Source organism: Natator depressus, chromosome 14 (genome assembly GCF_965152275.1).
Source record: "Natator depressus isolate rNatDep1 chromosome 14, rNatDep2.hap1, whole genome shotgun sequence".
NCBI classification, from domain to species: domain Eukaryota; kingdom Metazoa; phylum Chordata; order Testudines; family Cheloniidae; genus Natator; species Natator depressus.
In genome coordinates, this window is record NC_134247.1 from 39,776,163 (window position 1) to 39,801,712 (window position 25,550).

General features: G+C 51.8%; 1 protein-coding gene across 1 annotated transcript in view; it reads right to left on the reverse strand.

The window, feature by feature from the left end:
• Positions 1–11,158: 11,158 nt before the first annotated feature.
• Positions 11,159–25,550, reverse strand: part of LOC141998041 (butyrophilin subfamily 1 member A1-like) — a 41,660-nt gene continuing 27,268 nt past the window's right edge. The window contains exons 7-9 of the mRNA XM_074970682.1: positions 23,507–23,593; positions 22,144–22,170; positions 11,159–12,394 (exon numbers count right to left, since the gene is read on the reverse strand). Coding sequence (XP_074826783.1) covers positions 11,835–12,394; positions 22,144–22,170; positions 23,507–23,593 — 674 coding nt within the window. The 3' untranslated portion in view covers positions 11,159–11,834. The remainder of the gene's footprint in view (positions 12,395–22,143; positions 22,171–23,506; positions 23,594–25,550) is intronic.

The window sequence follows — 25,550 nt, forward strand, 5'->3', positions numbered from 1 at the left end:
TATTGGGGCAGGAAGAATAAATTGTTATTACCCTGATTATGGGAACTGTGCTTGGAACTGTACTTGGCCTTTTGCTATGATGGAGGGACTCACCATCAACTAAGTAGCACTCGCTAGGCAAGGGTCATGGGTTCCAAAACTGTGTGAATGGAGAGAGACTTGAGACAGGTATTAGTACCTGGTGGTGTGGGCCCCTTTGTGAGGGCCTGAAGCACCAATTGCACCTCTGTCTCTCTCCACTGTGGAATGTCAGAGCTAATTTTGGGTCTATTAAGAGTCTTGCTACAGGTACTGTGCTGCATTCACTTTGGCCTTAAGGTGCACCAGCACTAAGGCCCCCACTACTATGAGCTGAAATCACTAAGAGCTGAAATCACTGAGCACTGTGTCAAGTAGTGGGGAGCCAGAAGATCTAGAGTGCAGCGGTGTGTTCGTGAGACGGCGAGCTGTGCGGAGTGGAGCCGTCTGTGAGACAGCGGTGTGTTCGTGAGACGGCGAGCTGAGCAGAGCGGAGCCATTCATGAGACAGCGAGCTGAGCAGAGCTGTTCTTGAGACAGCGAGCGGTGCAGAGCAGAGCCGGTCGTGGTGGAGTGGAGCCGTTGGTGAGACAGCAGTGTGTTCGTGAGACGGTGAGCTGAGCAGAGCTGTTCATGAGACGGTGAGCGGTGCAGAGCGGAGCGGGTCGTGAGACAGCGTAGCAGAGCAGAGCCCTGTGGGGCAGTCAGCTTCAGGACACGTAAGGTGCCCCTTACCCCTTTCCCCACACACAGGCACATTTTAGCCAGACTGGGGAGTAACACTATGCAGATGAACTTTTGAACTCTGGGGCTGGACTTTTTGGACTTTGGGTGATTTGTGGATTGCTGGACTCAAGAGACGTTTGGGTGCTGGGACTCAAGAACCCGAGGGAAAGGGGCATGCCCCAATTTGCTTGGGGTGGTTTTTTTTTGCTCATGGGTTGTGTTATGAATCCTGTTGGTGGTGTTTCCCCAACATAATGCCACATTGTTTCTCTCTGTTATTAAAAGGCTTTTTGCTACACTCAGACTATGTGCTTGCGAGAGGGGAAGTATTGCCTCTTGGAGGCGCCCAGTGGGGGTGGTATATATTTGTCCCAGGTCACTGGGTGGGGGCTCGAGCCGGTTTGCATTGTGTTATTGGAATGGATCCCCTAGATATTGAACCCGGCCCTTGTTGCTGCCAACTCTGATGGGCAGAAGGGTTACATTAGGTATTGCAGACTGTTCCTCTAGGTCTTCTTCTGGAGTCAAAATTGACTCTGCGTTGTCCTGAGGTGATGATTGGTTCTCTGGGGATGGTGCCTTCTTACACTGTGAAGCATGTATCCACGCTGCGATGCCAGATAGTTTAACAGCCGTCTGTGTAGTAAGCAGTACCTGATGAGGACCCTTCCACCGGGGCTCCAAGCCGTGCTTTCGATGATGGCACCGTACGTAGACCCAATCACCTGGCTCGAGGTTGTGGCAAGCGTCGGAGGTGGGTTCCGTGGGCCAGGCGGCTCGAACCTGTGAATGGAAGTGACTTACAGCTTGCATTAGTCCTTGCAATACTGAAGGAGCGCTCTGTGGTCAAGTTCAAATCTGGAACGGGAGTAATGGTAGTCATAGCTCGCATAGGGCGTCCCATAACAATTTCAAAGGGACTTAATTTATGCCTTTGGGATGGGGTGGATCTCATGTCCATAAGGGCTAATGGTAAGGCTACTGGCCAGCTTAATCCTGTAGAGTCACAAATTGTAGCAAGCTTATTCTTAAGTACACCATTTCGTCTTTCAACTGCACCTGCACTCTGTGGGTGGTAGGGACAGTGCAACAGGTGTTTGATATGCAATATACGGTCCAGGTGTTGAACCAGTTGTCCAGTAAAATGTGTACCCCAATCACTGGACAGAGTAGCAGGAATTCCCTTGGCAGGCATAATGTAATTTAACAAACATTTGGCAACAGACAGTGAGTCAGCCTTGCGACAAGGAAAGGCTTCAATCCAACCAGAGAATAAACATACCATAACCAATATAAATTCGTATTGTTGACACTTAGGCATTTGTGCAAGAACGGTGCTTGAGGCAGGCCCCGGAACCCCTGGGCCACTTTTACAGGTTTACCAATATTATGGCTTTGGCAAATGGTACAGGCTGCACAGTGGCGGGCTGTAAAAGAGCTAAAATGGGGGGGCCACCATTCTGTCTTTGTTACAGCAGAGACCATCCCCTCCTTTCCGACATGCGAAACACCATGTAGCAGGGTGGCCAGAGACGGGTAGAGTGAAAAGGGGGCTACAAAGGCGCCAGTAGGCGAGCGCCAAAAAGAATCGGGATGTAGAGAGCAACCTTGGGCAACCCAGGATTCTTTCTCGGTTTCTGGGGCAGAGTCTTGGAGCAGGGTGAGGTCAGTGAGGGACCAGGAGGGTAAGAGTAGAGCGGAGAACAAGGGAATCAGACATTTCGACTAGGCGCGCTGCAGCAGCCACGGCACGCAGGCAGGGGAGTAAGCCTTGGGCAACAGGGTCTAAAGTGGCAGAGAAATAAGCCACTGGGCGGTTCTTTTCTCCGTGCATCTGAGTGAGAACTCCAAGCGCACACCCAGATTGTTCGTGGCAGAAAAGGGTAAAAGGCTTAGAATAGTCAGGCAGCCCTAAGGCAAGGGCAGAAGCCAAACCCTGTTTGAGGGAAACAAAGGCAGATTTGGCCTCAGGGGGCCACAGCATGGGGTCAGGCACAGAGAATCGAGTGAGTTCCTGGAGAGGTTTTGCAAGGGAGGCATATTGGGGAATCCATTGTCTGCAAAATCCAGCCATGCCGAAAAACTTCTGGACCTGGTGTGGGGAGCGGGGTCGGGGAAAGCTAAGGATAGCTTGGACGCGAGTGGGAGAAAGTGCACGGGAACCCTGGGAGAGGAGAAAGCCAAGGTATGTGACAGAAGCTTGACAGAGTTGTAGTTTAGAGCAAGAAGCTTTGTGACCCTTATTTGCTGGGGCAGTAAGAAGCACTAAAGAGTCAGTTTCAGAGGCAGACAATGAAGGGGAACAGAGGAGTAGATCATCTACATATTGGACTAGTGTGGACCTGGACAGGAAAACAAGGTCAGCAAGGTCTCGGGCTAATGCTTGGGAAAAATATGATGGGCTTTCAGTATACCCCTGGGGTAGTGTGGTCCATGTGTACTGTTGCCCCTTGTAAGAAAAGGCAAACAGGAACTGGGAGACAGGGTGAACTGGGACAGAAAAGAAAGCAGAGCACAAATCAACAACAGTAAAATGAGTTGCATCTGTGGGATAGAAGCCAGAATCTTTGAGAGGGACAAGTTTTGATTCTGTCCACCTATGATTTGCCTTTTCCCACCACTGCATGAAACAATCAACCTCTCCTTTTGCCAATTTAGTTTTAGGTTGGCCGAGTTTGTCTTTTAAGACGTCTACTCAGTTTTTGTCCCAAGATCCTAACAGTGGCCACTGAATTTTGGGATTCTCCTGAGTTAGCCTAGACCATTTTTCCAGAAATTTACAGGAGTCCGGACTCTTCCTAAAATACATAAAACGAGCCGGCGTTCCTTTAGGGAACTGTCCCGACTTAGACGTCTGGTTACCCATGCAGGAGGACTTTAAACACCAATCACACAAGAAGGAAAGTCGGGTTCGTCAGAGCGATGCCCGGCGTAACACACAAAAGGAGCCCACAGGCTACTGCCTCAATTGCCCTTGCTTTCACACCAAGGGTTTTACCCAAGACGCGGTGCGGCTGCGATTGTGCAGATTTCACTCACTCAGACCGTGGGGACAGGAACCCTTTGGTCAGCCGATCCCCGGACGGAGATGGCGCCCAGACTGAAACGCACCACAGGGAGGACGGATAGACACAGAGACAAGACAGTCCTCAGTCAGACACCTGACCAGATTCCTGATGTCAGATCCCGGGATCCCTACCAGAACAGAGTGGGAACCAACAGATTCGATGGCGTAGACTTCACTGTGGTCATGCACCCTTCCGTTCTGGCGGAGGACCGCTCGGGCCAAATGCCCAGGTGCTGGCTTGCCACGGCCGTCCTAAGAACAGTCAGGAGTCACACGGCCCCAGTGAAGACGGTTGCCATCTCGGTGGAACCTCCAAATTGTCAAAGTCAGATTCAGGACTCACATAATTTGTCAGACCACTCTGTTTATTAGCAAAGCGCTTTGCCAATGCACCCAGATATGTGAGCCCCTCTCTGAGGCTCATGCTAACTTATTTATACAATTAAGCCAAAGCCAATTTAACATAAGAGACAAAAGGAAGCAGAAACTGACAAATATACATACATATCTTATTTGCATACTAACGTTTACCAATCTCCTAGCTCAGTAGGAGCTCTAAGTTAATTAGTTTGAGGACCCATTGTCTCACACTCCTTAATGTTTCTCTTCCTGACAACTATATTTCAACAAACCCTTCAAGTAGCATTTCTTTAATGAATTATAATTTCAATATAATTCATTCTACTTTCACAAGGTATAACTCCATCTGCACGGGGGTGGGGGGGAGGCAGTTAATCACACTGGTTTAAAAAGACACTGTTAGTTAAACAGGTGTGAATGCATATGCAGCAAAGGCCCAGCATTTACAGTTGTGGTGATTAACGTGTTAATTCACAGTTAATGTGCTTGAGTTAAAACAGGCCCCAACACTCTTCTGGACAAACCAAATGGGGAGTCCCTTCCTGTCTCCCCATCCAGGGGACTCCAGGTGCAGACTCTGTCCCACTGACTGGCTGTCACACAGGGCAAAGTGCTACTCGGTTTCTGAAGACAATACGGAGAGGACTGGGAGCCATGTGGTGGCTTGGCAAAGAAGGCTGAAGCCTTAGGGATCCAGGACTTGGATGAAATGGTGATGTGAAATGTCGGGGGTGGGAACTTCAGCTGCAGAGAGACCTGGTCTTTCCTGGAAGGCAGAGCAGAGGAGTACCAGGGGCTGGGGAACTTCAAAAACCTTCCCTGACTGCAGGAAGCCCCCATTCTTACTGGGGAGTAGGGAGACAGCCGCCAGGCAGCTTCAGAGCAGTTATTTGTCTGCCCAGGTCCTCTCCACTTCCCATGCAATAATCCTGCAGCCTTCAGCTATGAATACAATGCATGCAGGGAGTCAGCCACCTGCATGCCTAGGGCGTGGCAATGGCATTGATGGCCTCTTTGCCCAAGAACACTATCACATATGATAAGAATACGGAGACATGAAGACAGGAGACAGTGGTGTGGGAAGGGTGATGGCCCCAGGGGCATGGAGGGATCTGGTGAGAGAAGCAGACACATCAAAGACATGGTGGAGATTGTAAAAAAACCATGTTCCATGGGAGTCAGAAGGGTCTAGTGATTATGGCACTGGACTAAGAATCAGGAGACCTGGGTTCTCTTTCTGCCCTGCTGGGTAAATCAGAAAACCCTTAGTGCACAGGCTGTAGATTAAAATAGGTTTGACTTCTTCAGGGGCAAGAAACTGTCCAGAGCTGTGGCATTTGAGGCCCTTTCAATTATCTGGTTCCATCAGGCAGTTTGTGTCTCCCCGCTTGGTTTTGGGTCCCTCTGGTTTCATTGGAAAGACAGCAGAGAATCCATGTAGTTACTTAAGGTTCTGGTCACCCTGGTGCCTCTGTCATATGCTCTGCAGGAGTTCATACAGGATCTCATTTTTGTTTTTGCATGTTAGAAATAATTTTTTATTAAGCACCAGCTTAACATCATTTGCGGACAGTACTCAAATGGCTCGCTGTTCCATTTCCCCCCGACAGATTGACAGCTTTTCCTCATAAGCACTTATTCTTCCTTGGTATAAAATGTATATGAAACAAAGACAAAATATTTTATACATCTTACTGCAAAATGCTTAACATTGTGGCTGTATCTCATTGCCTCTTCATTGCCCAGTTCCCGACAGACTCTTATTCATGAACTGTCTCTTCATGAAGCAGATCCAGCAAGGCAAATATCCTGCTTGGATTGGACTTGACTTTAAAACCACTGAAATGAAGTGGACCTGAGTGGATGGCTCCCCGTTAAATCAAACACTTTGCATCTTTCCCCATGTTAAATACATCTGAAGTTTCAGAGTAACAGCCGTGTTAGTCTGTATTCGTAAAAAGAAAAAAGAAAAGGAGTACTTGTGGCACCTTAGAGACTAACCAGTTTATTTGAGCATGAGCTTTCGTGAGCTACAGCTCACTTCATCGGATGCATAGCATATTGTGGAAACTGCAGAAGACATTATATACACACAGAGACCATGAAACAAAACTTCCTCCCACCCCACTGTCCTGCTGGTAACAGCTTATCTAAAGTGATCATCAAGGAGGGCCATTTCCAGCACAAATCCAGGTTTTCTCACCCTTCCCCCCCCCCCACAGACACACATACAAACTCACTCTCCTGCTGGTAATAGCCCATCCCTCTTTGAAACCTCTCTTTATAATGCGCATGATAATCAAGGTGGGTCATTTCCAGCACTAATCCAGGTTTTCTCACCACCACCCCCCCACACACACACCCCCCTCCAAAAACCACACACACAAACTCACTCTCCTGCTGGCAATAGCTCATCTTACAATGTGCACAGCAATAATCCAAGTTTAACCAGAACGTCTTGGGGGGGGGTTTGTAGGAAAAAAACAAGGGGAGATAGGCTACCTTGCATAATGACTTAGCCACTCCCAGTCTCTATTCAAGCCCAAATTAATAGTATCCAATTTGCAAATGAATTCCAATTCAGCAGTTTCTCGCTGGAGTCTGGATTTGAAGTTTTTTTGCTTTAAGATAGCGACCCTCATGTCTGTGATTGCGTGACCAGAGAGATTGAAGTGTTCTCCGACTGGTTTATGAATGTTATAATTCTTAACATCTGATTTGTGTCCATTTATTCTTTTACGTAGAGACTGTCCAGTTTGACCAATGTACATGGCAGAGGGGCATTGCTGGCACATGATGGCATATATCACATTGGTGGATGTGCAGGTGAACGAGCCTCTGATAGTGTGGCTGATGTTGTTAGGCCCTGTGATGGTGTTCCCTGAATAGATATGTGGGCAAGTTGGCAACGGGCTTTGTTGCAAGGATAGGTTCCTGGGTTAGTGGTTCTGTTGTGTGGTATGTGGTTGTTGGTGAGTATTCGCTTCAGGTTGGGGGGCTGTCTGTAGGCAAGGACTGGCCTTTCTCCCAAGATTTGTGAGAGTGTTGGGTCATCCTTCAGGATAGGTTGTAGATCCTTAATAATGCGTTGGAGGGGTTTTAGTTGGGGGCTGAAGGTGACGGCTAGTGGCGTTCTGTTATTTTCTTTGTTAGGCCTGTCCTGTAGTAGGTGACTTCTGGGAACTCTTCTGGCTCTATCAATCTGTTTCTTCACTTCCGCAGGTGGGTATTGTAGTTGTAAGAATGCTTGATAGAGATCTTGTAGGTGTTTGTCTCTGTCTGAGGGGTTGGAGCAAATGCGGTTGTATCGCAGAGCTTGGCTGTAGACGATGGATCGTGTGGTGTGGTCAGGGTGAAAGCTGGAGGCATGTAGGTAGGAATAGCGGTCAGTAGGTTTCCGGTATAGGGTGTTGTTGATGTGACCATCGTTTATTAGCACTGTAGTGTCCAGGAAGTGGATCTCTTGTGTGGACTGGACCAGGCTGAGGTTGATGGTGGGATGGAAATTGTTGAAATCATGGTGGAATTCCTCAAGGGCTTCTTTTCCATGGGTCCAGATGATGAAGATGTCATCAATATAGCGCAAGTAAAGTAGGGGCGTTAGGGGACGAGAGCTGAGGAAGCGTTGTTCTAAATCAGCCATAAAAATGTTGGCATACTGTGGGGCCATGCGGGTACCCATAGCAATGCCGCTGATCTGAAGGTATACATTGTCCCCAAATGTAAAATAGTTATGGGTAAGGACAAAGTCACAAAGTTCAGCCACCAGGTTAGCCGTGATATTATCGGGGATAGTGTTCTTGATGGCTTGTAGTCCATCTTTGTGTGGAATGTTGGTGTAGAGGGCTTCTACATCCATAGTGGCCAGGATGGTGTTATCAGGAAGATCACCAATGGATTGTAGTTTCCTCAGGAAGTCAGTGGTGTCTCGAAGGTAGCTGGGAGTGCTGGTAGCGTAGGGCCTGAGGAGTGAGTCTACATAGCCGGACAATCCTGCTGTCAGGGTGCCAATGCCTGAGATGATGGGGCGCCCAGGATTTCCAGGTTTATGGATCTTGGGTAGTAGATAGAATATCCCAGGTCGGGGTTCCAGGGGTGTGTCTGTGCGGATTTGATCTTGTGCTTTTTCAGGAAGTTTCTTGAGCAAATGCTGTAGATGCTTTTGGTAACTCTCAGTGGGATCAGAGGGTAATGGCTTGTAGAAAGTGGTGTTGGAGAGCTGCCGAGCAGCCTCTTGTTCATATTCCGACCTATTCATGATGACAACAGCACCTCCTTTGTCAGCCTTTTTGATTATGATGTCAGAGTTGTTTCTGAGGCTGTGGATGGCAGTTGGAGAACACTTCAGTCTCTCTGGTCACGCAATCACAGACATGAGGGTCGCTATCTTAAAGCAAAAAAACTTCAAATCCAGACTCCAGCGAGAAACTGCTGAATTGGAATTCATTTGCAAATTGGATACTATTAATTTGGGCTTGAATAGAGACTGGGAGTGGCTAAGTCATTATGCAAGGTAGCCTATCTCCCCTTGTTTTTTTCCTACAAACCCCCCCCCCAAGACGTTCTGGTTAAACTTGGATTATTGCTGTGCACATTGTAAGATGAGCTATTGCCAGCAGGAGAGTGAGTTTGTGTGTGTGGTTTTTGGAGGGGGGTGTGTGTGGGGGGGTGGGGGTGGTGGTGAGAAAACCTGGATTAGTGCTGGAAATGACCCACCTTGATTATCATGCGCATTATAAAGAGAGGTTTCAAAGAGGGATGGGCTATTACCAGCAGGAGAGTGAGTTTGTATGTGTGTCTGTGGGTGGGGGGGGGGGGAAGGGTGAGAAAACCTGGATTTGTGCTGGAAATGGCCCTCCTTGATGATCACTTTAGATAAGCTGTTAGCAGCAGGACAGTGGGGTGGGAGGAAGTTTTGTTTCATGGTCTCTGTGTGTATATAATGTCTTCTGCAGTTTCCACAATATGCTATGCATCCGATGAAGTGAGCTGTAGCTCACGAAAGCTCATGCTCAAATAAACTGGTTAGTCTCTAAGGTGCCACAAGTACTCCTTTTCTTTTTTCTTTTTACATCTGAAGTGTTTTTAAACATTAGCTAATGTAATTGTTTATCATTATCTGTATTTATTATTGCTGCACAATAAAGCCTCTAATCAGCTATAACAAGTGCCCCTGTGAACTAATGGATGACCTAGCGCAGCAACGACTTCTATTGCCCCTTGTGCTGGCGCAGGGAGCGTATTTATGCAAGTTTTCAGTTGCAGAAGTTTGTCCCGTATTTATTTACTTCTGAAAAACACCAAAAGTTAGATTCTGACTGTGTGGAGACATCAACTATTATAGAAACCACATTATAACGTTTACTTTGCTTACTATAGATGGGATTATAATAAAAATGTCATAGGAAAGATCCAAATGAGAACTCTCGCCTGTGTTCTTGCACATAGGTTGTTAGAACCTGGGAATTGCTGAGAGCAGATTTAATCGGGCTCTGTCCAGTACCACAGAAGCGATACCAGTATGTACTGGCAGCTACAGATGATTTTTCAAAATAGGTAGAAGAATTTCCACTTGGAACTATGACAGCACATGAGGTGGAGAAGAAGACATGTGAAATTATATATCAACACAGCTGCCTAGAGCAGATACTGGCAGATCTAGGTTCTGAATTGAATAATCAGGTAACAGTTTACATTTGGTGTCATTTTCATTATATGGTCAATTACACACTCATGGCAGTGTGACAGGGGGCTGTTAGCATCTACAAACTGAGCCCTTTGGAAGCCAGCACCCTGGTCACTGAGAGCACCCAGAGCACCGGGTGCAGTTAGAGGAGGAGGGACTGAATAGTTCGGGTTTCGAAGGGTAGAGGGGATCACTTGCACCTGTAGGGAGCCCGATGAGGTCACTAGCTCAGCGCTGAGAAGAAAGCAGCAGTATAAAAGTCTGAATCAGGGAGCAGGAAGGGGGCTCCTTGTAACTGCTGCCATGTTGTGATGCACCATAGTGCCTCCCATCACACTCTGCTCAGATAGCTCTTCAAGATATTAGGTTCAATTGCTAATTTCAAGGAATTAGACCAATCGGACACTATTTTTACAGAAAGAAAAGGAGTACTTGTGGCACCTTAGAGACTAACCAATTTATTTGAGCATAAGCTTTCATGAGCTACAGCTCACGAAAGCTTATGCTCAAATAAATTGGTTAGTCTCTAAGGTGCCACAAGTACTCCTTTTCCTTTTGCGAATACAGACTAACATGGCTGCTACTCTGAAACCTATTTTTACAGAGCATTCCAGAAGGTGGTGGACAGAACCCAGAGGAATTGTGATGAATTTCCTGGAGCAACTTTCTTTTCTTTGTACTCTAAACCTCACATGACAACAAAAATATCACCCTTTCATCTGATTCATGGCCGAGAAGAAAGGTTTCCCAATAAAGCTTCACCAAATTTTATGTTATGTGTCATTAAATGCCAGGGTTTTTAATATAATTAAGTTAATTTGTGATGATTCAGTAAAGGAATACAACCCCTTCTCTATTTCTTTATCAAACTACATTTGTTGTGTCCTTATAACCAAGAACGTGAAGAGCCCATCAGTACATTGAAATCAACAGTGGGCACTGACAGTACATTGCCTGCAAATAATATTTCTAAAGAAAAATACACTAAAAAATGGAAATTGTAGATGAGATTTCTATCTGTAGGTAGATAGCATGTTTTGTTTATTGATGTGAGAGAAAGAAAGGAAGGGTCATATCTTGATTACCGATTATATGTAGCTAGAAAGTTAAAAATCACATGAATTAATGCTGACAGAAGTTCAAAGAATATTACATAACCTTGTGTAAGTTAACGGAAATATATTGCTGAATTCATTCTATCATTTTTAAGCTATTAATTTTCAAAGGAGTAGTGCAGGAGGTGGGTGTATGTGCCCTGCCTCCCAGAGAGAACCAGTCAAGACAATAAAGAGGGCGGGGGGGGGGGAGCAAGAGAGAGAGAGCAGCTGCACATGTGTGTAGTTGTGATGTTTATGACACACGTACATTGTAACGGAACAACCCCGTCTGACAATTTAATAGTTTATTTTGTTAAGATAAATATTTTGGATTTCTTGAAATTCCACAGTTGAAATACAAATGACGTTATTCAGAGAAGTTAAACTTCAATATAGATTTGAGGGAAGAATGAAAAACATGTAAATAATTCCATTGCTAAAAACATGTTTAGATGCTTGATTTTGAAGTACTGTTGAAATGTAAATTAAAATATTCTTGTATTTACACCTTGTTACAATAATATTTTCTAAATTAGAATAATCTTTTTTCTTTCATATTTTACCTTGAGAGTTCACAGGGGTAGAAAATTCTGAAAGGAGTGAATGACTATATATGGGATGCTGGACACTTGGCAACCCCTAGACCTCACCTTTCCCCATCCACCACCATCTGCTACCCCTGGGGCAGGGGACAGGGGAAGGTGAGGGCTGGGGGTTGCCAAGTGTCCGGTTTTTGACTGGACCCTCCAGTTGAAAAGGGAAACTGGCAGCGTCCGGTCAGCACAAAAACTCCAGTTGCCGGCAGTATCTGGCTTGCACAACTGGGGGCAGGAAGAGCAGCAGTGCTGGGAGGGGATAGTCTGTGCCGTGGGTGTCACTGTCAGGGACTGAGATTCCCTCCAGCTTGAGCTGGCACCGGGCAGATTATCAGGGGAGCCACATTTTCACCCCCGGAGTTGGGACCAGGACAGAAATAAGGGCGGAGTGTCCCGGAGTAGGTGCCAGTGAAAGTCACGAGATGGGACCTGTCAGTCACATTGTAAAATGAGACCTCGCCCGCCTCATAGTCCAGGAAAATCCCCACCCGGCTGGGCCTGACCCTCACGGGGAGGAGGGTCGGGGGGTCGGTGCTGGCCTTGTATTCCCCATACCACAGCCACATGGCCCAGTATCCATCCTCAGGTGTGTGTGTGACCCACCCCTCCCTGTTCACAGATTCCCTACAAACTCCCAGAGCCCACTCAGGCTTGTCTCCCACCTCCACCTCCCAGTAACGCCTCCCGCCTGCGAACCCCTCAGCGCCCAGGACACAGACACAAGGATCAAATCTCTCAGGATTGTTGGGTAGATCCTGGCGTGTGTGTCCGTCGCTCACACGTTTCCGATCCTCAGACAGGACGAGCCAGGGATTTGCCGTGTCTGGATCCAGAGTCACGTCCACTGGGGAGAGAATCACAGAGTCAGGGCTGGGGGCAGGGGCTGGTCACTCGGATCAAAGGGAAATTAACCTGTGTGTGTGCACATGTGGGGGGGTGTTGTTGTCTGAGGGGAGTCAGGGACAGTGAGCGGGAGAAAGGGCGAGAGGAGCGGGGGAGAGGGTGGGAAAGTGTCAGTGGGGGTGGGGGGAGGGATGGGCAGGTTCTGATGCTGGGAGAGGAAAGGGGAGGGGCAAGTCACAGGAGTAGAGGGGGAAGGGCAGAGGGGAGGGGAAGGCACAAGGGCAATGAAGGGGGGAAAGAGGAGCAGGCACCATGAGGACAGAGGGGGGTGAAGGGAAGGGCAGGTTCCCAGGGGCAGTGGGGAGGGGTGTGCACCAGGGCAGAAGAAGGGGATGGACCCCAGGGGGCACAGGGAAGCAAGGGAAGGGGTGGGCACCAGGGGACAGAGGGATGTGAGGGAATGGGGGGCTCTAATAAGGCAGTGGGGAATCAGGGGAGGGACTGGTGCCAGGGGGTGGGGGGGATGAGGGGTGGAGCAGGTGCCAGGACCATGTGGGGGAGGGAATGGGCAGGCACCAGGGAGACAGAGTGATGCAGGAGCCTGGGGGCAGAGGGTCTGGCTAGGGTGGGGGCAGTGTCACCAGTAGGCGGAGGAGGGCAAGAGGAGGGGCAGGTACTATGGAGCTGTGGGTGGTGTTGCTGAGGAGAGGAGCATGTGCCAGGGAGCAGAGTGGGGTGATAGGAGGGGCAGGTATTGGGGGGGGGGCTAATGGGGAAGGGGAGGGACATGCATCAGGACGTAGAGTATGCGTGAGAGGCAGGACTGTTGTCAAGAGAGAGATGAGGGGAGGGGTGGGCACCAGGGGTTCAAAGTCTGGGCTAGAGAAGGGGCGGGCAGCACTGGGGGATCTGGGGGGGGGAAGGGAAGGGGCTTGCATCAGGGGACAAAAGGGATGAACAGAGGGGCAAGCGCTAGGGAGGCAGAGGGGGAGTAGAAGGAGGGGCTGGCACTAGGGGAAAAGGAGGGGGTGGGAGAAGGAGCAGGTGACAAGGGGACAAAGAGGGGTGAGGGGTAGGACAGGTTTCAGAGGGACATGGGGGGGAAAGGGGTAGGGCAGACCTCAGGGGGCAATAGTGGTATGAGGGAAAGGGCAGTTATCAGGGGGAGAGGGGCATGAGGGGTGGGTGACAGGAAGACAGAGGTGGGACGAGGGAAGGGGTAGTCACCAGGAGAGATGGTGGGGGGGGGGATGAGCAGAGGGGTAGATGCAAAGAGGGGGGAGAGGAGAGGGGCGGGCACCAGGGGGGCAGAAAGTGGGTTGTGGAGAAGGGTGGGGCCTAGGGGGCAGAGGTGTGTGTAGATGTGGGCACCAGGGGGGCAAAGGGAGGGGAAGGGGAGGGGTGGGACCCAGAGGTTAGGAGAGGGGGAGGGGAGGGGCAGATACCAGGGGGCCCAAAGGCGGGCAAGGGAAGGGGTTTGCACCAGGCAGGCAGAGGGGGCAAAGGAAGGGGCAGGCACCATGGAGGCAGATGGGGGCAATGGTAGAGATGGGCCTCAGGGGGGCAGAGGAGGAGTGAACAGAGGGGCTGGCACCAGGGGACTAGAGGAGGGATGAGGGGCACAGGTTTCAGGGAGGCAGAGGGCGAGGGGAGGGGAGGGGGAAGAAGTAAGGAGAAGGTGGCAGGGAGGAGGTGTGACGAAGTGGGACTGTTCTTAATGTTTCCTCTGAATATTGTGGGGGCTCCTCAGTTTCCCCTAGGCAGTTCTTAAGTATATAGGTGGTGGGATAAGGGTGTAGGATTGTTGCAGAGCCCTAGAGGGCAGGTGTGTGCAGGGATCTGGACACAGAGAATGGCCGACACCCTGTCTCCTGATGGCCTGGGCCCTTCCCCCCTGCAAGGTGAGAGCTAAAGGGTTGGAGAACAAAGGAATCAGGTGACCTCCTGGCCCGGGAAAGGGACAAAGTCCAGAGGAGGAGGGGCTGGAGGGGGAGTCAGTTTGGGGCTGGCTGGGGACGAGGAGTGAAGTGCAGATGGGGTTGTCCGGCTCACTGCCCCCCAGAATGGACCCGGCTGAAGGGTCCTGTTCTCTGCACCTACAAGCTCTGTGTTAGACCATGTTCCTGTCGTCTAACAAACCTTCTGTTTTATTGGCTGGCTGAGAGTCACGTCTGACTGCGGAGTTGGGGGGCAGGACGCTCTGGCTTCCCCAGGACCCCGCCTGGGCGGACTCGCTGTGGGAAGCGCAGGGAGGGGCAGAGGATGCTGAATGCTCCGAGGTCAGACCCAGGAAGGTGGAAGCCGTGTGAGCTGTTTGCCCTGGGGACAGGCTGCTCCCAAAGAAGAGACCTCACCAGAGTCCTGACTGACTTCGTGGGGAGCACTTCCAGAGCATCGCCGGACTCGGTGACAGGAGGGGTGCAAGGGAAGGGGCAGGTGCCAGTGGGTGGGGGTGAGGGAAGGGGCTTGTGCTGAGGGGAGGGGGGGCCAGGTGGGAGAAGGAAGGGGCAGGAACTGGGGGCAGAGTAGGGGAGAGACAAATGGCTGTGCGACAGTAGTCGGGCGTGGGATGGGGAAGGCACTGGGGCGAAGGTGGGGGGGTGGTGAGGGTAGGTGTGGTCATCAGGGGTGGGAGGGCAAGGGAAGGGGTGGGTGTCAGGGGCTAGAGGGGTGAGGGGAGGGATGAAAGCTGGGGGACACAGGAGGGAGAGCAGATGGGCAGGCAGCAATGGGATGGCGGAGGGGCAGGCTCCAGGGGACAGAAGGGGGTAAAGGAAGGGGGCAGACAAAAGGAGGGAAGGGGGTGGGGAGGAGTGTGTACCGGGGGGGGGGGTGAAAGGAGGTGTCATCACGAGAAAAGCAGGGGGTGGAGCAAGTCATGGGTGATGGGGGCAGAGGGATGTGAGGAGAGTGGAGTCAGTGGGGCAGAGGGTGGTGAGGGGATAGGCACCAGGGAGGAAGGGTGAAGGGGAGGGTCAGGTGCCAGGGGGATTGAGGGGGTTGGGCAGAAGGGCAGACACAGGGAGGGCAGAGAAGGGGAGGGACAAGCACGAGGGGCAGAGGGGGCGAGCAGAGAGGCAGGGCAGGTGAGTAGAGGGAAGCATTAGGAGAGGGGATTGAGGAGGGGCAGGAGCCAGAAGGTCAGAGTGGGGCTAGAGGAGGGGTGGGCACAGGGGGACGAGGGAAGGGAAGGGTGCCAGGGGTCAGACAGGGTGGGGAGAGGGATGGGTAACAGGCGGGGCTGAGGGGGGTGAGAAGGGCGGCGCATCTTGACTAGGGATTTGCACTGGGGCACCAACATGGCTGAGACACTGCTGTGCCAGGGGCCAGAACCCCTCCCATCACTGGGGTTATGGATCAGTATTTACAGGGTCACTGGACCAGGGGAGCTGGACTCTGGGCTCCCAGGTGAGGCCCAACCCACTGGGCTGCAGAGTCAGTCTCACTCCCACGCTCTGGCCCAGTGCCCAGGGCAGTGTTTAGACACAGGGGGACGTCTGCAGCAGGAGAGATTGTGGGAGCCCTACATCAGACACCCGGAGCCCAGCAGTTCCAGCCCTTCCTGGATTCCCACATTCCAATCCCTGCCCCACATCCCACGGGGGGATGGAACCGGGGGCTCCCCGCTGAGGGCCCAGCCATGGGGCTAAAGGCTGGAAGGGAAGCGGTGCCACCTTTCTCTCTTCATTGAAACTCGTCAGCAAACTCGACATGGATTAGCGAATAGTTTCAGTCGACCCAAAATATAATTTTTCGGCAAATAAACTATTTACCCCCAAAATTACACCCAGCTCTATTTCAAACGTGTCCCAGAACCTTAGAAGCCCAAATCCCAGTGACTTGCAATGAGTGACTGTCAACATCTCCAGAAACGCACAGGTACGGGCAGGGCAGGCTCAGGACATCAGCTATGAAACACTCCAGAGCTGCTGTTAAATTTGCCCTTGGTAGAATAATTCCCCCTTGGGCTCCCATAGCTCTTTTACTGAAGGCTGCGAGGAAAAAAATATATGGCCAGTAGTAATTAGTGACACTAACAAGGAGCTAGTCTGAATGAAAGAGACCTTGGAAGAGACTAGCTGCAGATTTATGTGACTTCAGGGGACATCATTACCTGGTAGTCGTGGACTATTTTTCCAGGTATGTAGAAAGACATAACAGACCAGAGTGTTATAGAGCAACTGAAGTGCACTTTTGGGCATTTCAGGGTTCCAGAAGAACTTGTGACAGAGCATGGACCATAATTCACTGACGTAGAATTTAATTTATCCAAACAAAATAGGATCTTCCTCATATTACGAGAAGCCCATATTACTCACAAGCGAATGGAGATGCTGAGAGCTGCACAGACAGTGAAGAATATCCTTCAGCAGGAAGATCCATTCTTTGCTCTACTGAGTTATAGATCAACCCCAATCGCAGCTACTGGATATAGTGCAGCACAACTCCTGATGGGAAGACGACTCAGAACTACCCTCCCAGCTTTGGAAAAGAATCTATCTCCAAAGTAGCCAGACACATATAGAGTAATCAAATCCAATAAAAAGGCAAAATGAGCTTACAATCACTTTTACTACAGACATCACTTAGAAAAATACCAGGCCTAGCACCTGGTGACCATGTGCGTGTCAAACTGGATGGAGAAAAAGAATGGAATACTCCAGCTGTTACAAAGAAAAAGAATTCAACACCCAGGTTGTATGTGATCGAGACCAAGAGAGGAGAGTTCAACAGAAACTGTCAACATCTACAGTTTGTTCCTCAGAAAGAACAATCAACCGAGCAAACTCTACAGATGGTGGATGCAGAACAAGAAGATGACTCAAGGATTCCAGACCAAACATAGTCAGTCGTTGGAACTAATGGCCAGACAGATGATCAAGTTGTTACCTGTTTGGATCGTGTAATTAGAAGACCAGCACCATTCAGAGACACCTAACAGACTGATCTGCACTGAACTTCAAAGACAGTGAGATAATGTAAATATTATAAATGGTCGGAATGTAGAACTTAAAGGGGGAGATGTAACGGAACGCTAAACTGTATTATGCTGTTCAACCACTAGGTAGCGCTGGGTGTAAAATACCATATTTATGCAGACCTCAGCCATAGTTGGCAGAACATTAAAGGATTTTGTGATGAACACTTCTGGTGTCTATCTGGCTGAGAGGGAAGCTCTGTAGCCAGCCCATATCTGCTACAGGACCACCACACCAATGATGAAAGCCCAGTGCTATCGACTACCTCTGCTATGGCCAACGAGTTCTTCTGAACTATGACATGCTGAAGACTATGGGGGATTTTACCCATGACATGTGCTACATAGAGACTTGGGGAATCAAACTCCTGGTCTCTTCATACTTCAGTGACGAGAATAAAATTATGGCCAAGGGCCTTGCAGATTTCCTTGTGGCAGCAGGGCAGGAAGTACCCCTCACCTCACCCCAGCTGCAGAACATAACCAAGTGTCAGCCATGGTCAAGCCGACCTTTGAATACAGGTTGGCTCTCAGGGGTCGGGGGGAAGAGTGGGAATGTGTCAAGAGGGCTGGCGCTTTTACAGGAGTTAGGGAGAGGCTACCTCTGACAGGCTCCTGGAAAGGAGAACCAGCCAACCCAGACCAACCTGGAAGTAATTAAATCCCAGGTGGTAGTTGGCAGCTAAAGAGCTAATGAGCCTGATAAAGGGTTACCAGGGCTCAGCTGAAGGGATCCTAAGGACAGGAAGCAGCTGAGGAGAGGAGCTCCCAGGAGAGCTCACCAGAGCAAGGAGCCTGGAAGGGGGACGCCTAGAGCAGTGGTCCCCAAACTGTGGGTTGTGCCCCCCCTAGAGGGTGTGGAGGAACATTTCGGGGGCATGGCTGGGCCAGGACCAGCCTCCATGTGTGGCGGGAAGGGAACGCCACCCAGCCCTGCTCTGCCCCCAGCTCCACCCTAAGGCCCAGCTGCAGCTCCAGCCCCGGCCTCAGCCATCGACTCCTGGCCCTGCTCCGGCCTGTGACCCCAGCTGCAGCTCCAGCCCCAACTGTGGTTCCGCCCCTGGCTGAAGCCCCTGGCCCCAACTGCGGGTCAACTCCCAGCCACGGCCCCCGGCCCCAATTGCAGCCCCCTTCCTGGCTCAACTCCCGACCGCAGCTCCCGGGGTGGGGGCGCAAACCAGGTAAGGGAGGGCATAACCAAAAATGTTTGGGGACCACTGCCCTAGACAGAGGAGCTCCCCCAAGGGGGAGGCGCTGCCAGAGATGACAATGACAGCAGCAGCTGTAGCAGGACAGAGCCCTGGAGAGCTGCCCCCGGCTGGAGAAAGTGGACGCAGAGAATAAAGGCACAGCCTGAAATGACCCCAGCTCCGGGAAGGAGGGCTGGAGTCATGTGATTCCAGGATGGAAACTAATCGAAGCCCAGCTCTGGGAAGGAGGACTGACTCCTGACTTGAGGATAGGGAGGAGCTTGAGTGAGAGCTGGAGGCTGGAGCAGAGCGAAGGAAAAGATTTTATTTTGGGGTTTACTTGGACTCAGAGTGGACCCCCAGAGAGGACTTTTCTCTCGGATCTTTTGGACTGTGAGGCGTAATTTAAGAAGTGCTGAACAGGGTAAACTGAGGCAAGATTCTTGCCAAGACACCCTGAAATGACTGAGGGTGGTATGTGAGGGCGCCACCCCACGATGAGTCTACAAAACTGGAACCCATTTAACAGAACTGCTGCCCCTTTCCCATGCAGACAGAGCCTCGCTCTCTTCAGTCTGTCTGGGTGGGCCCCTCACCGCAGCATCTGACCCCAACAGAGCCTGCATCACAGAGTGGAAATCTGGAGCGAACACGGCACAGGGTTTTGGGCCACCCACCTGGCTTCCAGTGTCCCTGTCCCAGCTCCCAGGCTGCTCCCGCTCCCCCACAGCCTCCAGCTCCCCCCAACCTCAGGCTGCCGCGGCCCTGCCCTGTTCCCTGGGGGTGACCCAGGGCCCAGCATGGAGCCATCAGGGTCCTACAATACTGTCTATCACACCCAGAAGACAGGCACAGGATGGGCTCAGGGAGTGGCTGGCCCCACAATGGGAGCCTCGTGTCCCCTCCCCCAGTGTTTGCTGCTGCCCTTGCTGGGCCTTGTCTGCACTCAGACCAGGAGCCCTGTGGGGCTGGCAGCCCCTTGTTCTGTCTCTGCAGTGCCTGGCTCACTCGTGGGTGCTATATCAATAATAACACTCACTGCCCAGCCCCTAAGGGCTGCATTACAGTGTGGGGCCTTTCCCATCACACACGGGGACCCTGGGGCGCAGGGATCCCTGGTTACTCTGCCCCACACATTCACCCAGCGACTCCCCCGAGCTGCCGGACCCGGGTCCCTGGGGTCAGAGCGCGGGCAGTCGAGTGGCACTGACTGGCCGGGGCTACTGGGGTGGGTGGAAGGAAAGGGTTAATCCCAGCGCGGTGGCACGTTGCTGCCCGGCCCTGGCTGGTCTCTGCCCTCTGGGTGCAGCACAGGGCGTGTGTCTCTGAGCAGGTCCCTGCCCACTCGCCCGGCCCCTTGCCCCAGACACAGAGAACCCAGGTGCCGAGGGAGGAGCAGCCCCAGCAGCGCCGCATTGGCCCTGGCACGGGCTGAGCCTGCGAGCGCAGCACCAGAGGCCGCGGCAGAGGGGGGCTCAGCCATTGAGAGCAGCAGGGTCCCCCCCACCACCCGCAAGGGAGGGGTGAGCGCTGCGACAACAGGCCGGGCTGGGCCAGGGGCTGGGAGCTCTGGCAGCCAGCGCGGTGCCAGCACCAAGGGCCCTGCTGGAGACCCTGGGCCTGGCCAGCCTGGAGCAGCCGCGAGTGACTCAGGGCCTGGGACCCTGCCCAGGACGGGGTTTCCGGTGGGGGTGGGGGGGCAGCGGGTGTGTGTGTGTGTGACAGGAGGCTCCCCAGGGGCTGGAGATTCCCTAGAAGGAAGCACGGAGGAGCTGGTCTCCGGATCCCAACAGGCTCAGGGGCCAGAGGTGTGAAATAACCACAGCATAGCCATGCCCAATAGCCATAGACTGTGCTGGGCTGGGGGCGGTGAGGGAGGAGGGGATCAGGGCTGGCAGGGGTCTGAAATAACCCAGAAGGAGCATCTGGCCTTCCTGACTCTAGCCTTGCCCTTCCATCCTGTTCTGATCGCTGCCACCTAACTCCTCCTCCTCGTCACTCTGGCCCACCACATAAAAAACAATGGCTAACATTTTAGCTTGTTTTGCAAAAAACGATGCAGGTATGTGAATGTGCAGATGGACATTCTGTAGTATCTCTACCCACCTTCCTGAGTTGGGAGGTTTGTGACTTTGCTAAATGTATTCATAAACGATTTGTAAATATAAAAGAGTTCCTATAGTGTGAGTGTTGCAGCTGTGCACATCGGGGTTCCCAATTATATAATAATTTAAATGATCCTGGGCCTGATCTTGGGACAAAAGCCTGTTAAGAATTTTTAGTTATCACTTTGAAGGTTAAGTAATCAATATGTAATCTATAGCTCGGGCTACATGCCCTCTCACACCCACTGCCATCCCCTTCACTGGCTCCACTCTTTGTCCCCACCCTCCAGACTCTGGGGGTGGGGATATGTGCAAGAGGGCTGGCCCTTTTATGGGAGTTAGGGAACTTTTTTTCCCTTTGTTCCAGGAGTAGTGGGAGCTGGTGGGAGAAGGGAACAAACTCCCTGCTGCTGAGAGTCATCCAATCGTCTCCTCCTCCTCCCTTCCTCAGAACCCCCTGCTCTCACCTGGCTTCCCAGCACCAACTGCCCCCCCCCACCCCACTCCTGGGCTGGTTTAATTCACACTGAGTCACCCAGGCACTGGGCACTAGCACAGTGCATATGTGCAAGGTCCATGTCCTATGGCAGCACATTAGACTCAAGTTCTGTGACAGTCCCCTGGCATTACAGGGCTCTGCTCCCCGAGCCCTCCCCTGTCACTGCCCCTCCACCCAGTCTAGTGTCCTGACCATTATCGGAGTAGTGAATGGATGCTCTTGTGGTTAAAGTGCTGACCTAGGAACCAGCAGATCTAGGCACAGCGTTGCCACAGCAAAGGGCAGTCAGGGCTTGTGGTCCCCGGGAGGGGACCTGAGGAGATGCTTCTCCTCTTTCCCTTGGGAGTAACTTTAAGGGCTTGTCTACATGGCGAAAAGCCCTGAGTAGCTAGTGCAGAACAGCTAGTCAGCACTGGCTGAGTGTGTGGACACCCTTATTCCATGCAAAGAGAGCCCTTGTCTTGTTTGTGTTAATCCACACTGGAAGACTATGAGTGCAGAATATTCCACACTAGCTACGCTGGGCTCTTCCCCGTGAATTCCTCACGCTGACAAGCCCTAAGTGTGGGATGAGAAGGTTTAAATTCCTTGTTCCTCACCCCAGTGACCCTTCTAGAGCCACCAGCTGCCCCCCTGCCCTTCATCCACTCTGCTATTGCACCCGGCAGGGCTGGATAAGCTCATCAACTAGATGTTTCTGCCAAAAATGGTCAGCAGTGAAATAAACAATTCATTGACTGGAGGCTATATCATAGCAACAGAGAGCAGTAAAACAATTGTCTGTTTGCACCAGCTCCCCCCACCACTGCAGATACCCTAGTAGGGGTGTGAATAACCAAACCCTCAGACTTTCACACCGACAATGACATTTTGCCCCACCCCTTAGTTATTGTGAGAGCTGTAAGAGGATTGAGCAGGGACTGGATATCCCAGGGGGATGGGACTGAGAGTGACTGAAGCAGTATCAGCGTTAGTTACCTGCGTATCTTCGGGCTCTGGTGAGTCCTGAAATAATAATCAGACATGAGAATTTAGAGAATCGAAATACAGACTCGACAAGTCACATACTGTGAAAAACAAACTCCACAAACCAGAAACAGAGCTTACCCAGTTCTGCCAGAGGGTCCATGGGAATGAGAGGGGAGAAAAGGGAAAAAAGAACATAAATGAATCAATAGGAGAGATTCTCAATTATATAAGTGCCCAGTTCTAAACCCAAATTACCAGGGCCAGATCTAGGTTTTTGCTGCCCCAAGAGGAATGCTGCCGAAGCAAAAAAAAAAGAAAAGGGGGGGGGGGGGGGCGGAATACCACCCCTCGAAAAGTGCCGCCCCAAGCACGTGCTTGGTTTGCTGGTGCCTAGAGCCGGCCCTGAAAATTACATTGGCTTCAGTGGGAATTTTGCCTGAGTAAGGACTCCAGGATTAGGCTCCTAATCAGTAGTTAGGGCTTCTGCTTTATCGCACCTGATCCTGCAAACCCTCTCCCCAGAAATCAATGGGACTGCACCTGTGAGGATCACTCATGTGAGTCAGGGTGGCAGAATGGGGCCCACAGTGATAAAGGGTCCGGTTGTCTCCCTTGGTCCAGTCACTGTGTGCAGGGATGGCACAGACTGGCAGGAACCAGGCCCTGGACATCAGAGAATTCCCCTGGCGTAGGGAGAGCTCAGATGGGATAAAGCAGCGTAGCTTGATCCTATGCCAGCTACCCCCGCCCCCTTCCTGGTGTAGGCGGCTTGTCAGGGACCACAGCCAGCAAGAGCAAATTAGAGCAGCCCCTGGGGCAGCCTGAGAATCAGGGAGCCATAACCAGCTCCCTCACTGCCCCCTCCTCGAGCACATCCTGGCACAGCAGAAAATCTGGGTCTCCAGTTCAAAGAACTCTTCCTTTATAAGTGTTTCCATCATGTGGATGATGCAGGTATGACCCCAAGAGGTGCTGAGCGCCTGCAACTCCTGCAACCCATGTGCCTGGTCCTACAGCTGTTGTGTGTAGAAGTCAACAGGGCTCAGGGGGCCCAATCCTGCTCCAAGCAAACCAATGGGCGCGGGAGCATGTGCGTGGAGAACTCACACGGCTGGGCCCTTTTGGTATAAAATAATGATTGTTCTTGTTACAGGGTGTCTGTGGTGTCAGGGAGTGAAGTTTGTTTGTTTGTTTGTTTGTGTTTAAGAGTATTTCCAAGGGTTGATGTTGTGAAAAATAAAACTGTTAATATTCATATTTTAATACCACAAATTTTCCATCCATTATTTCTGGATAATGTCTGGATTCCCCCTTGTCGTGTACGTTACCTGTACCAGAAACACATTAGTTTTTTACGCGAACATTTCTTTGCTCACATAGTTCTGACTGTTCCTTTTCCAATTTAAAGCATAATCAAAGCTAGTAAAAACACACTTACCTTTCACTGCCTCGTATTCCGCTGGAAAGTAAAAGACATCGTGAGTTAATGTTGAGTCTCCAAACTTAATGTACAATAGTCCAGTTAACAGCAACGTCTTCCTCACTGGTGATACGAATGTTTTGCAAGATTTGTCCATAAGATGCTAAGCAGAGCACAGCACAGGAGCTGGCTTCTTATGGAGGCAGGGACCAACCTGTCTAGGGTTGCCAACTTTTTAATTGCACGAAACCGAACATCCTTTTCCCGAGACCCCACCCCTTCCCCGAGGCCCCGCCCCCCATTTGCTCCATCCCCCCCTTTCCCTCACTCGTTGTCCTCCACCCTCACTCACTTTCACTGGGCTGGGGCAGGGGCTTGGGGTGCGGAAGGGGGATTATGGCTCTGATTGGGTCCAGGGATTAGGCATTTGGGGTGCAGGAGGGGCTCTGGACTTCAGCAGGAATTTGGAGTGTGGGAAGGGGTGTGGGGTCCTGGCGGCGCTTACCATGGCTCTCGGAAGTGGTCACCAGGTCCCTGAGGCACTTAGGTGCATGGGTGGCTAGGGAGGCTTTGTGTGCTGTCCCCAGTGGTCACAATTCCCGGCCAATGGGAGCTGTGCAGCCAGCACCCAGGGCGTGGGCAGTGCACGGAGCTTCCCTGGCTGCCCATGCGCATATGGGCCTCAGGGACCTAGCGGCCAACCCTGGACCCTGCCTTAGCCCGGGGTCCCCACTGCACTGCTGACCAGACTTTTAATGGCCCGATCGGTGGTGCTGACCAGAGCTGCCAGGGTCCCTTTTCAACCAGGCGTTCTGGTCGAAAACCAGACGCCTGGCAAACCTAAACCAGTCCTGCTCCAGCTGTTACATGTACTTGTTATACACCTCAGATCCTGCACAGATCAACATGGACCAGAGAGCAGGGCTTCCTGGCTCCACGTCACTACCATCTGTCTCTCCCACACTGATCCCTGAAACCCCCCACCCACCTGCCCCTCTTCATCCCCCATCGCCTGCACAGACACACACACCTGTAAGCCCCATCCCCTGCCATAACTCCATAGCCCAGGGCCAGTCTCCTGCCCCACTGAACATTATTTGTATTCCAGTAGCAGTTAGAGGTCGCACTCAGAGATGTAGGCGCCAACTTTCCCCAGTGCCGGTGGGTGCTCACACCCCCCTGCCCCTGGCCCCACCCCAACTCCACTCCTTCCCCGCCCCTTCCCTCCACCATTCGAACCCCTTCCCCAAATCCCTGCCCCGGCCCCGCCTCCTCCCCTGAGCACGCCGCATCCCCCCTCCCTCCCAGCAGCGTGACACAGCTGTTTCGCGGCACAAGCGCTGGGAGCTAGGGGGAAAAAGCGGGCACACGGCACACTCAGGGGAGGAGGCGGAGGCAGAACGGAGGTGGAGGTGAGCTGGGCAGGGGGTGGGGAGCTGCCGGTGGGTGCAGAGCCGGAGCACCCACAGAGTCAGCGCCTATGCTCAGAGATGGGCCCCACTGTGCTAGGTCCTGTACACAGACACACACTCAGACCTGGGCCCCACTGTGCTAGGTCCTGTATGCACACACTCAGAGCAAGGCCCTACGGCGCTAGGTCCTGTACGCACACACTCAGGACCGGGCCCCACTGTGCTAGGTCCTGTATGCACACACACTCAGAGCCAGTCTCCAGTGCGCTATGTCCTGTACGCACACACACTTAGGGCTGGGCCCCACAGCGCTAGGTCGTGTACACATGCACACTCCAGACTGGAAGGTGACACAATCCCTACTCCAAAGAGTCTACAATCTAGGGTCCTGACCCTGAAAATATTTATGCCCATGTCTAACTTTACTCAGAAACCTGCCCCTTCCCCACCCACCCCTCCAGGTACTGCCCCATCTCCCTCCTCCCCTTTATCTCTGAACTCAGTGAACCCAGTCTGCAAACAATGCTTATGCCTCCAACTGTCTTAGATCCCTTCCAGTCTGACGTCCCTCCTTCCCACTCTAG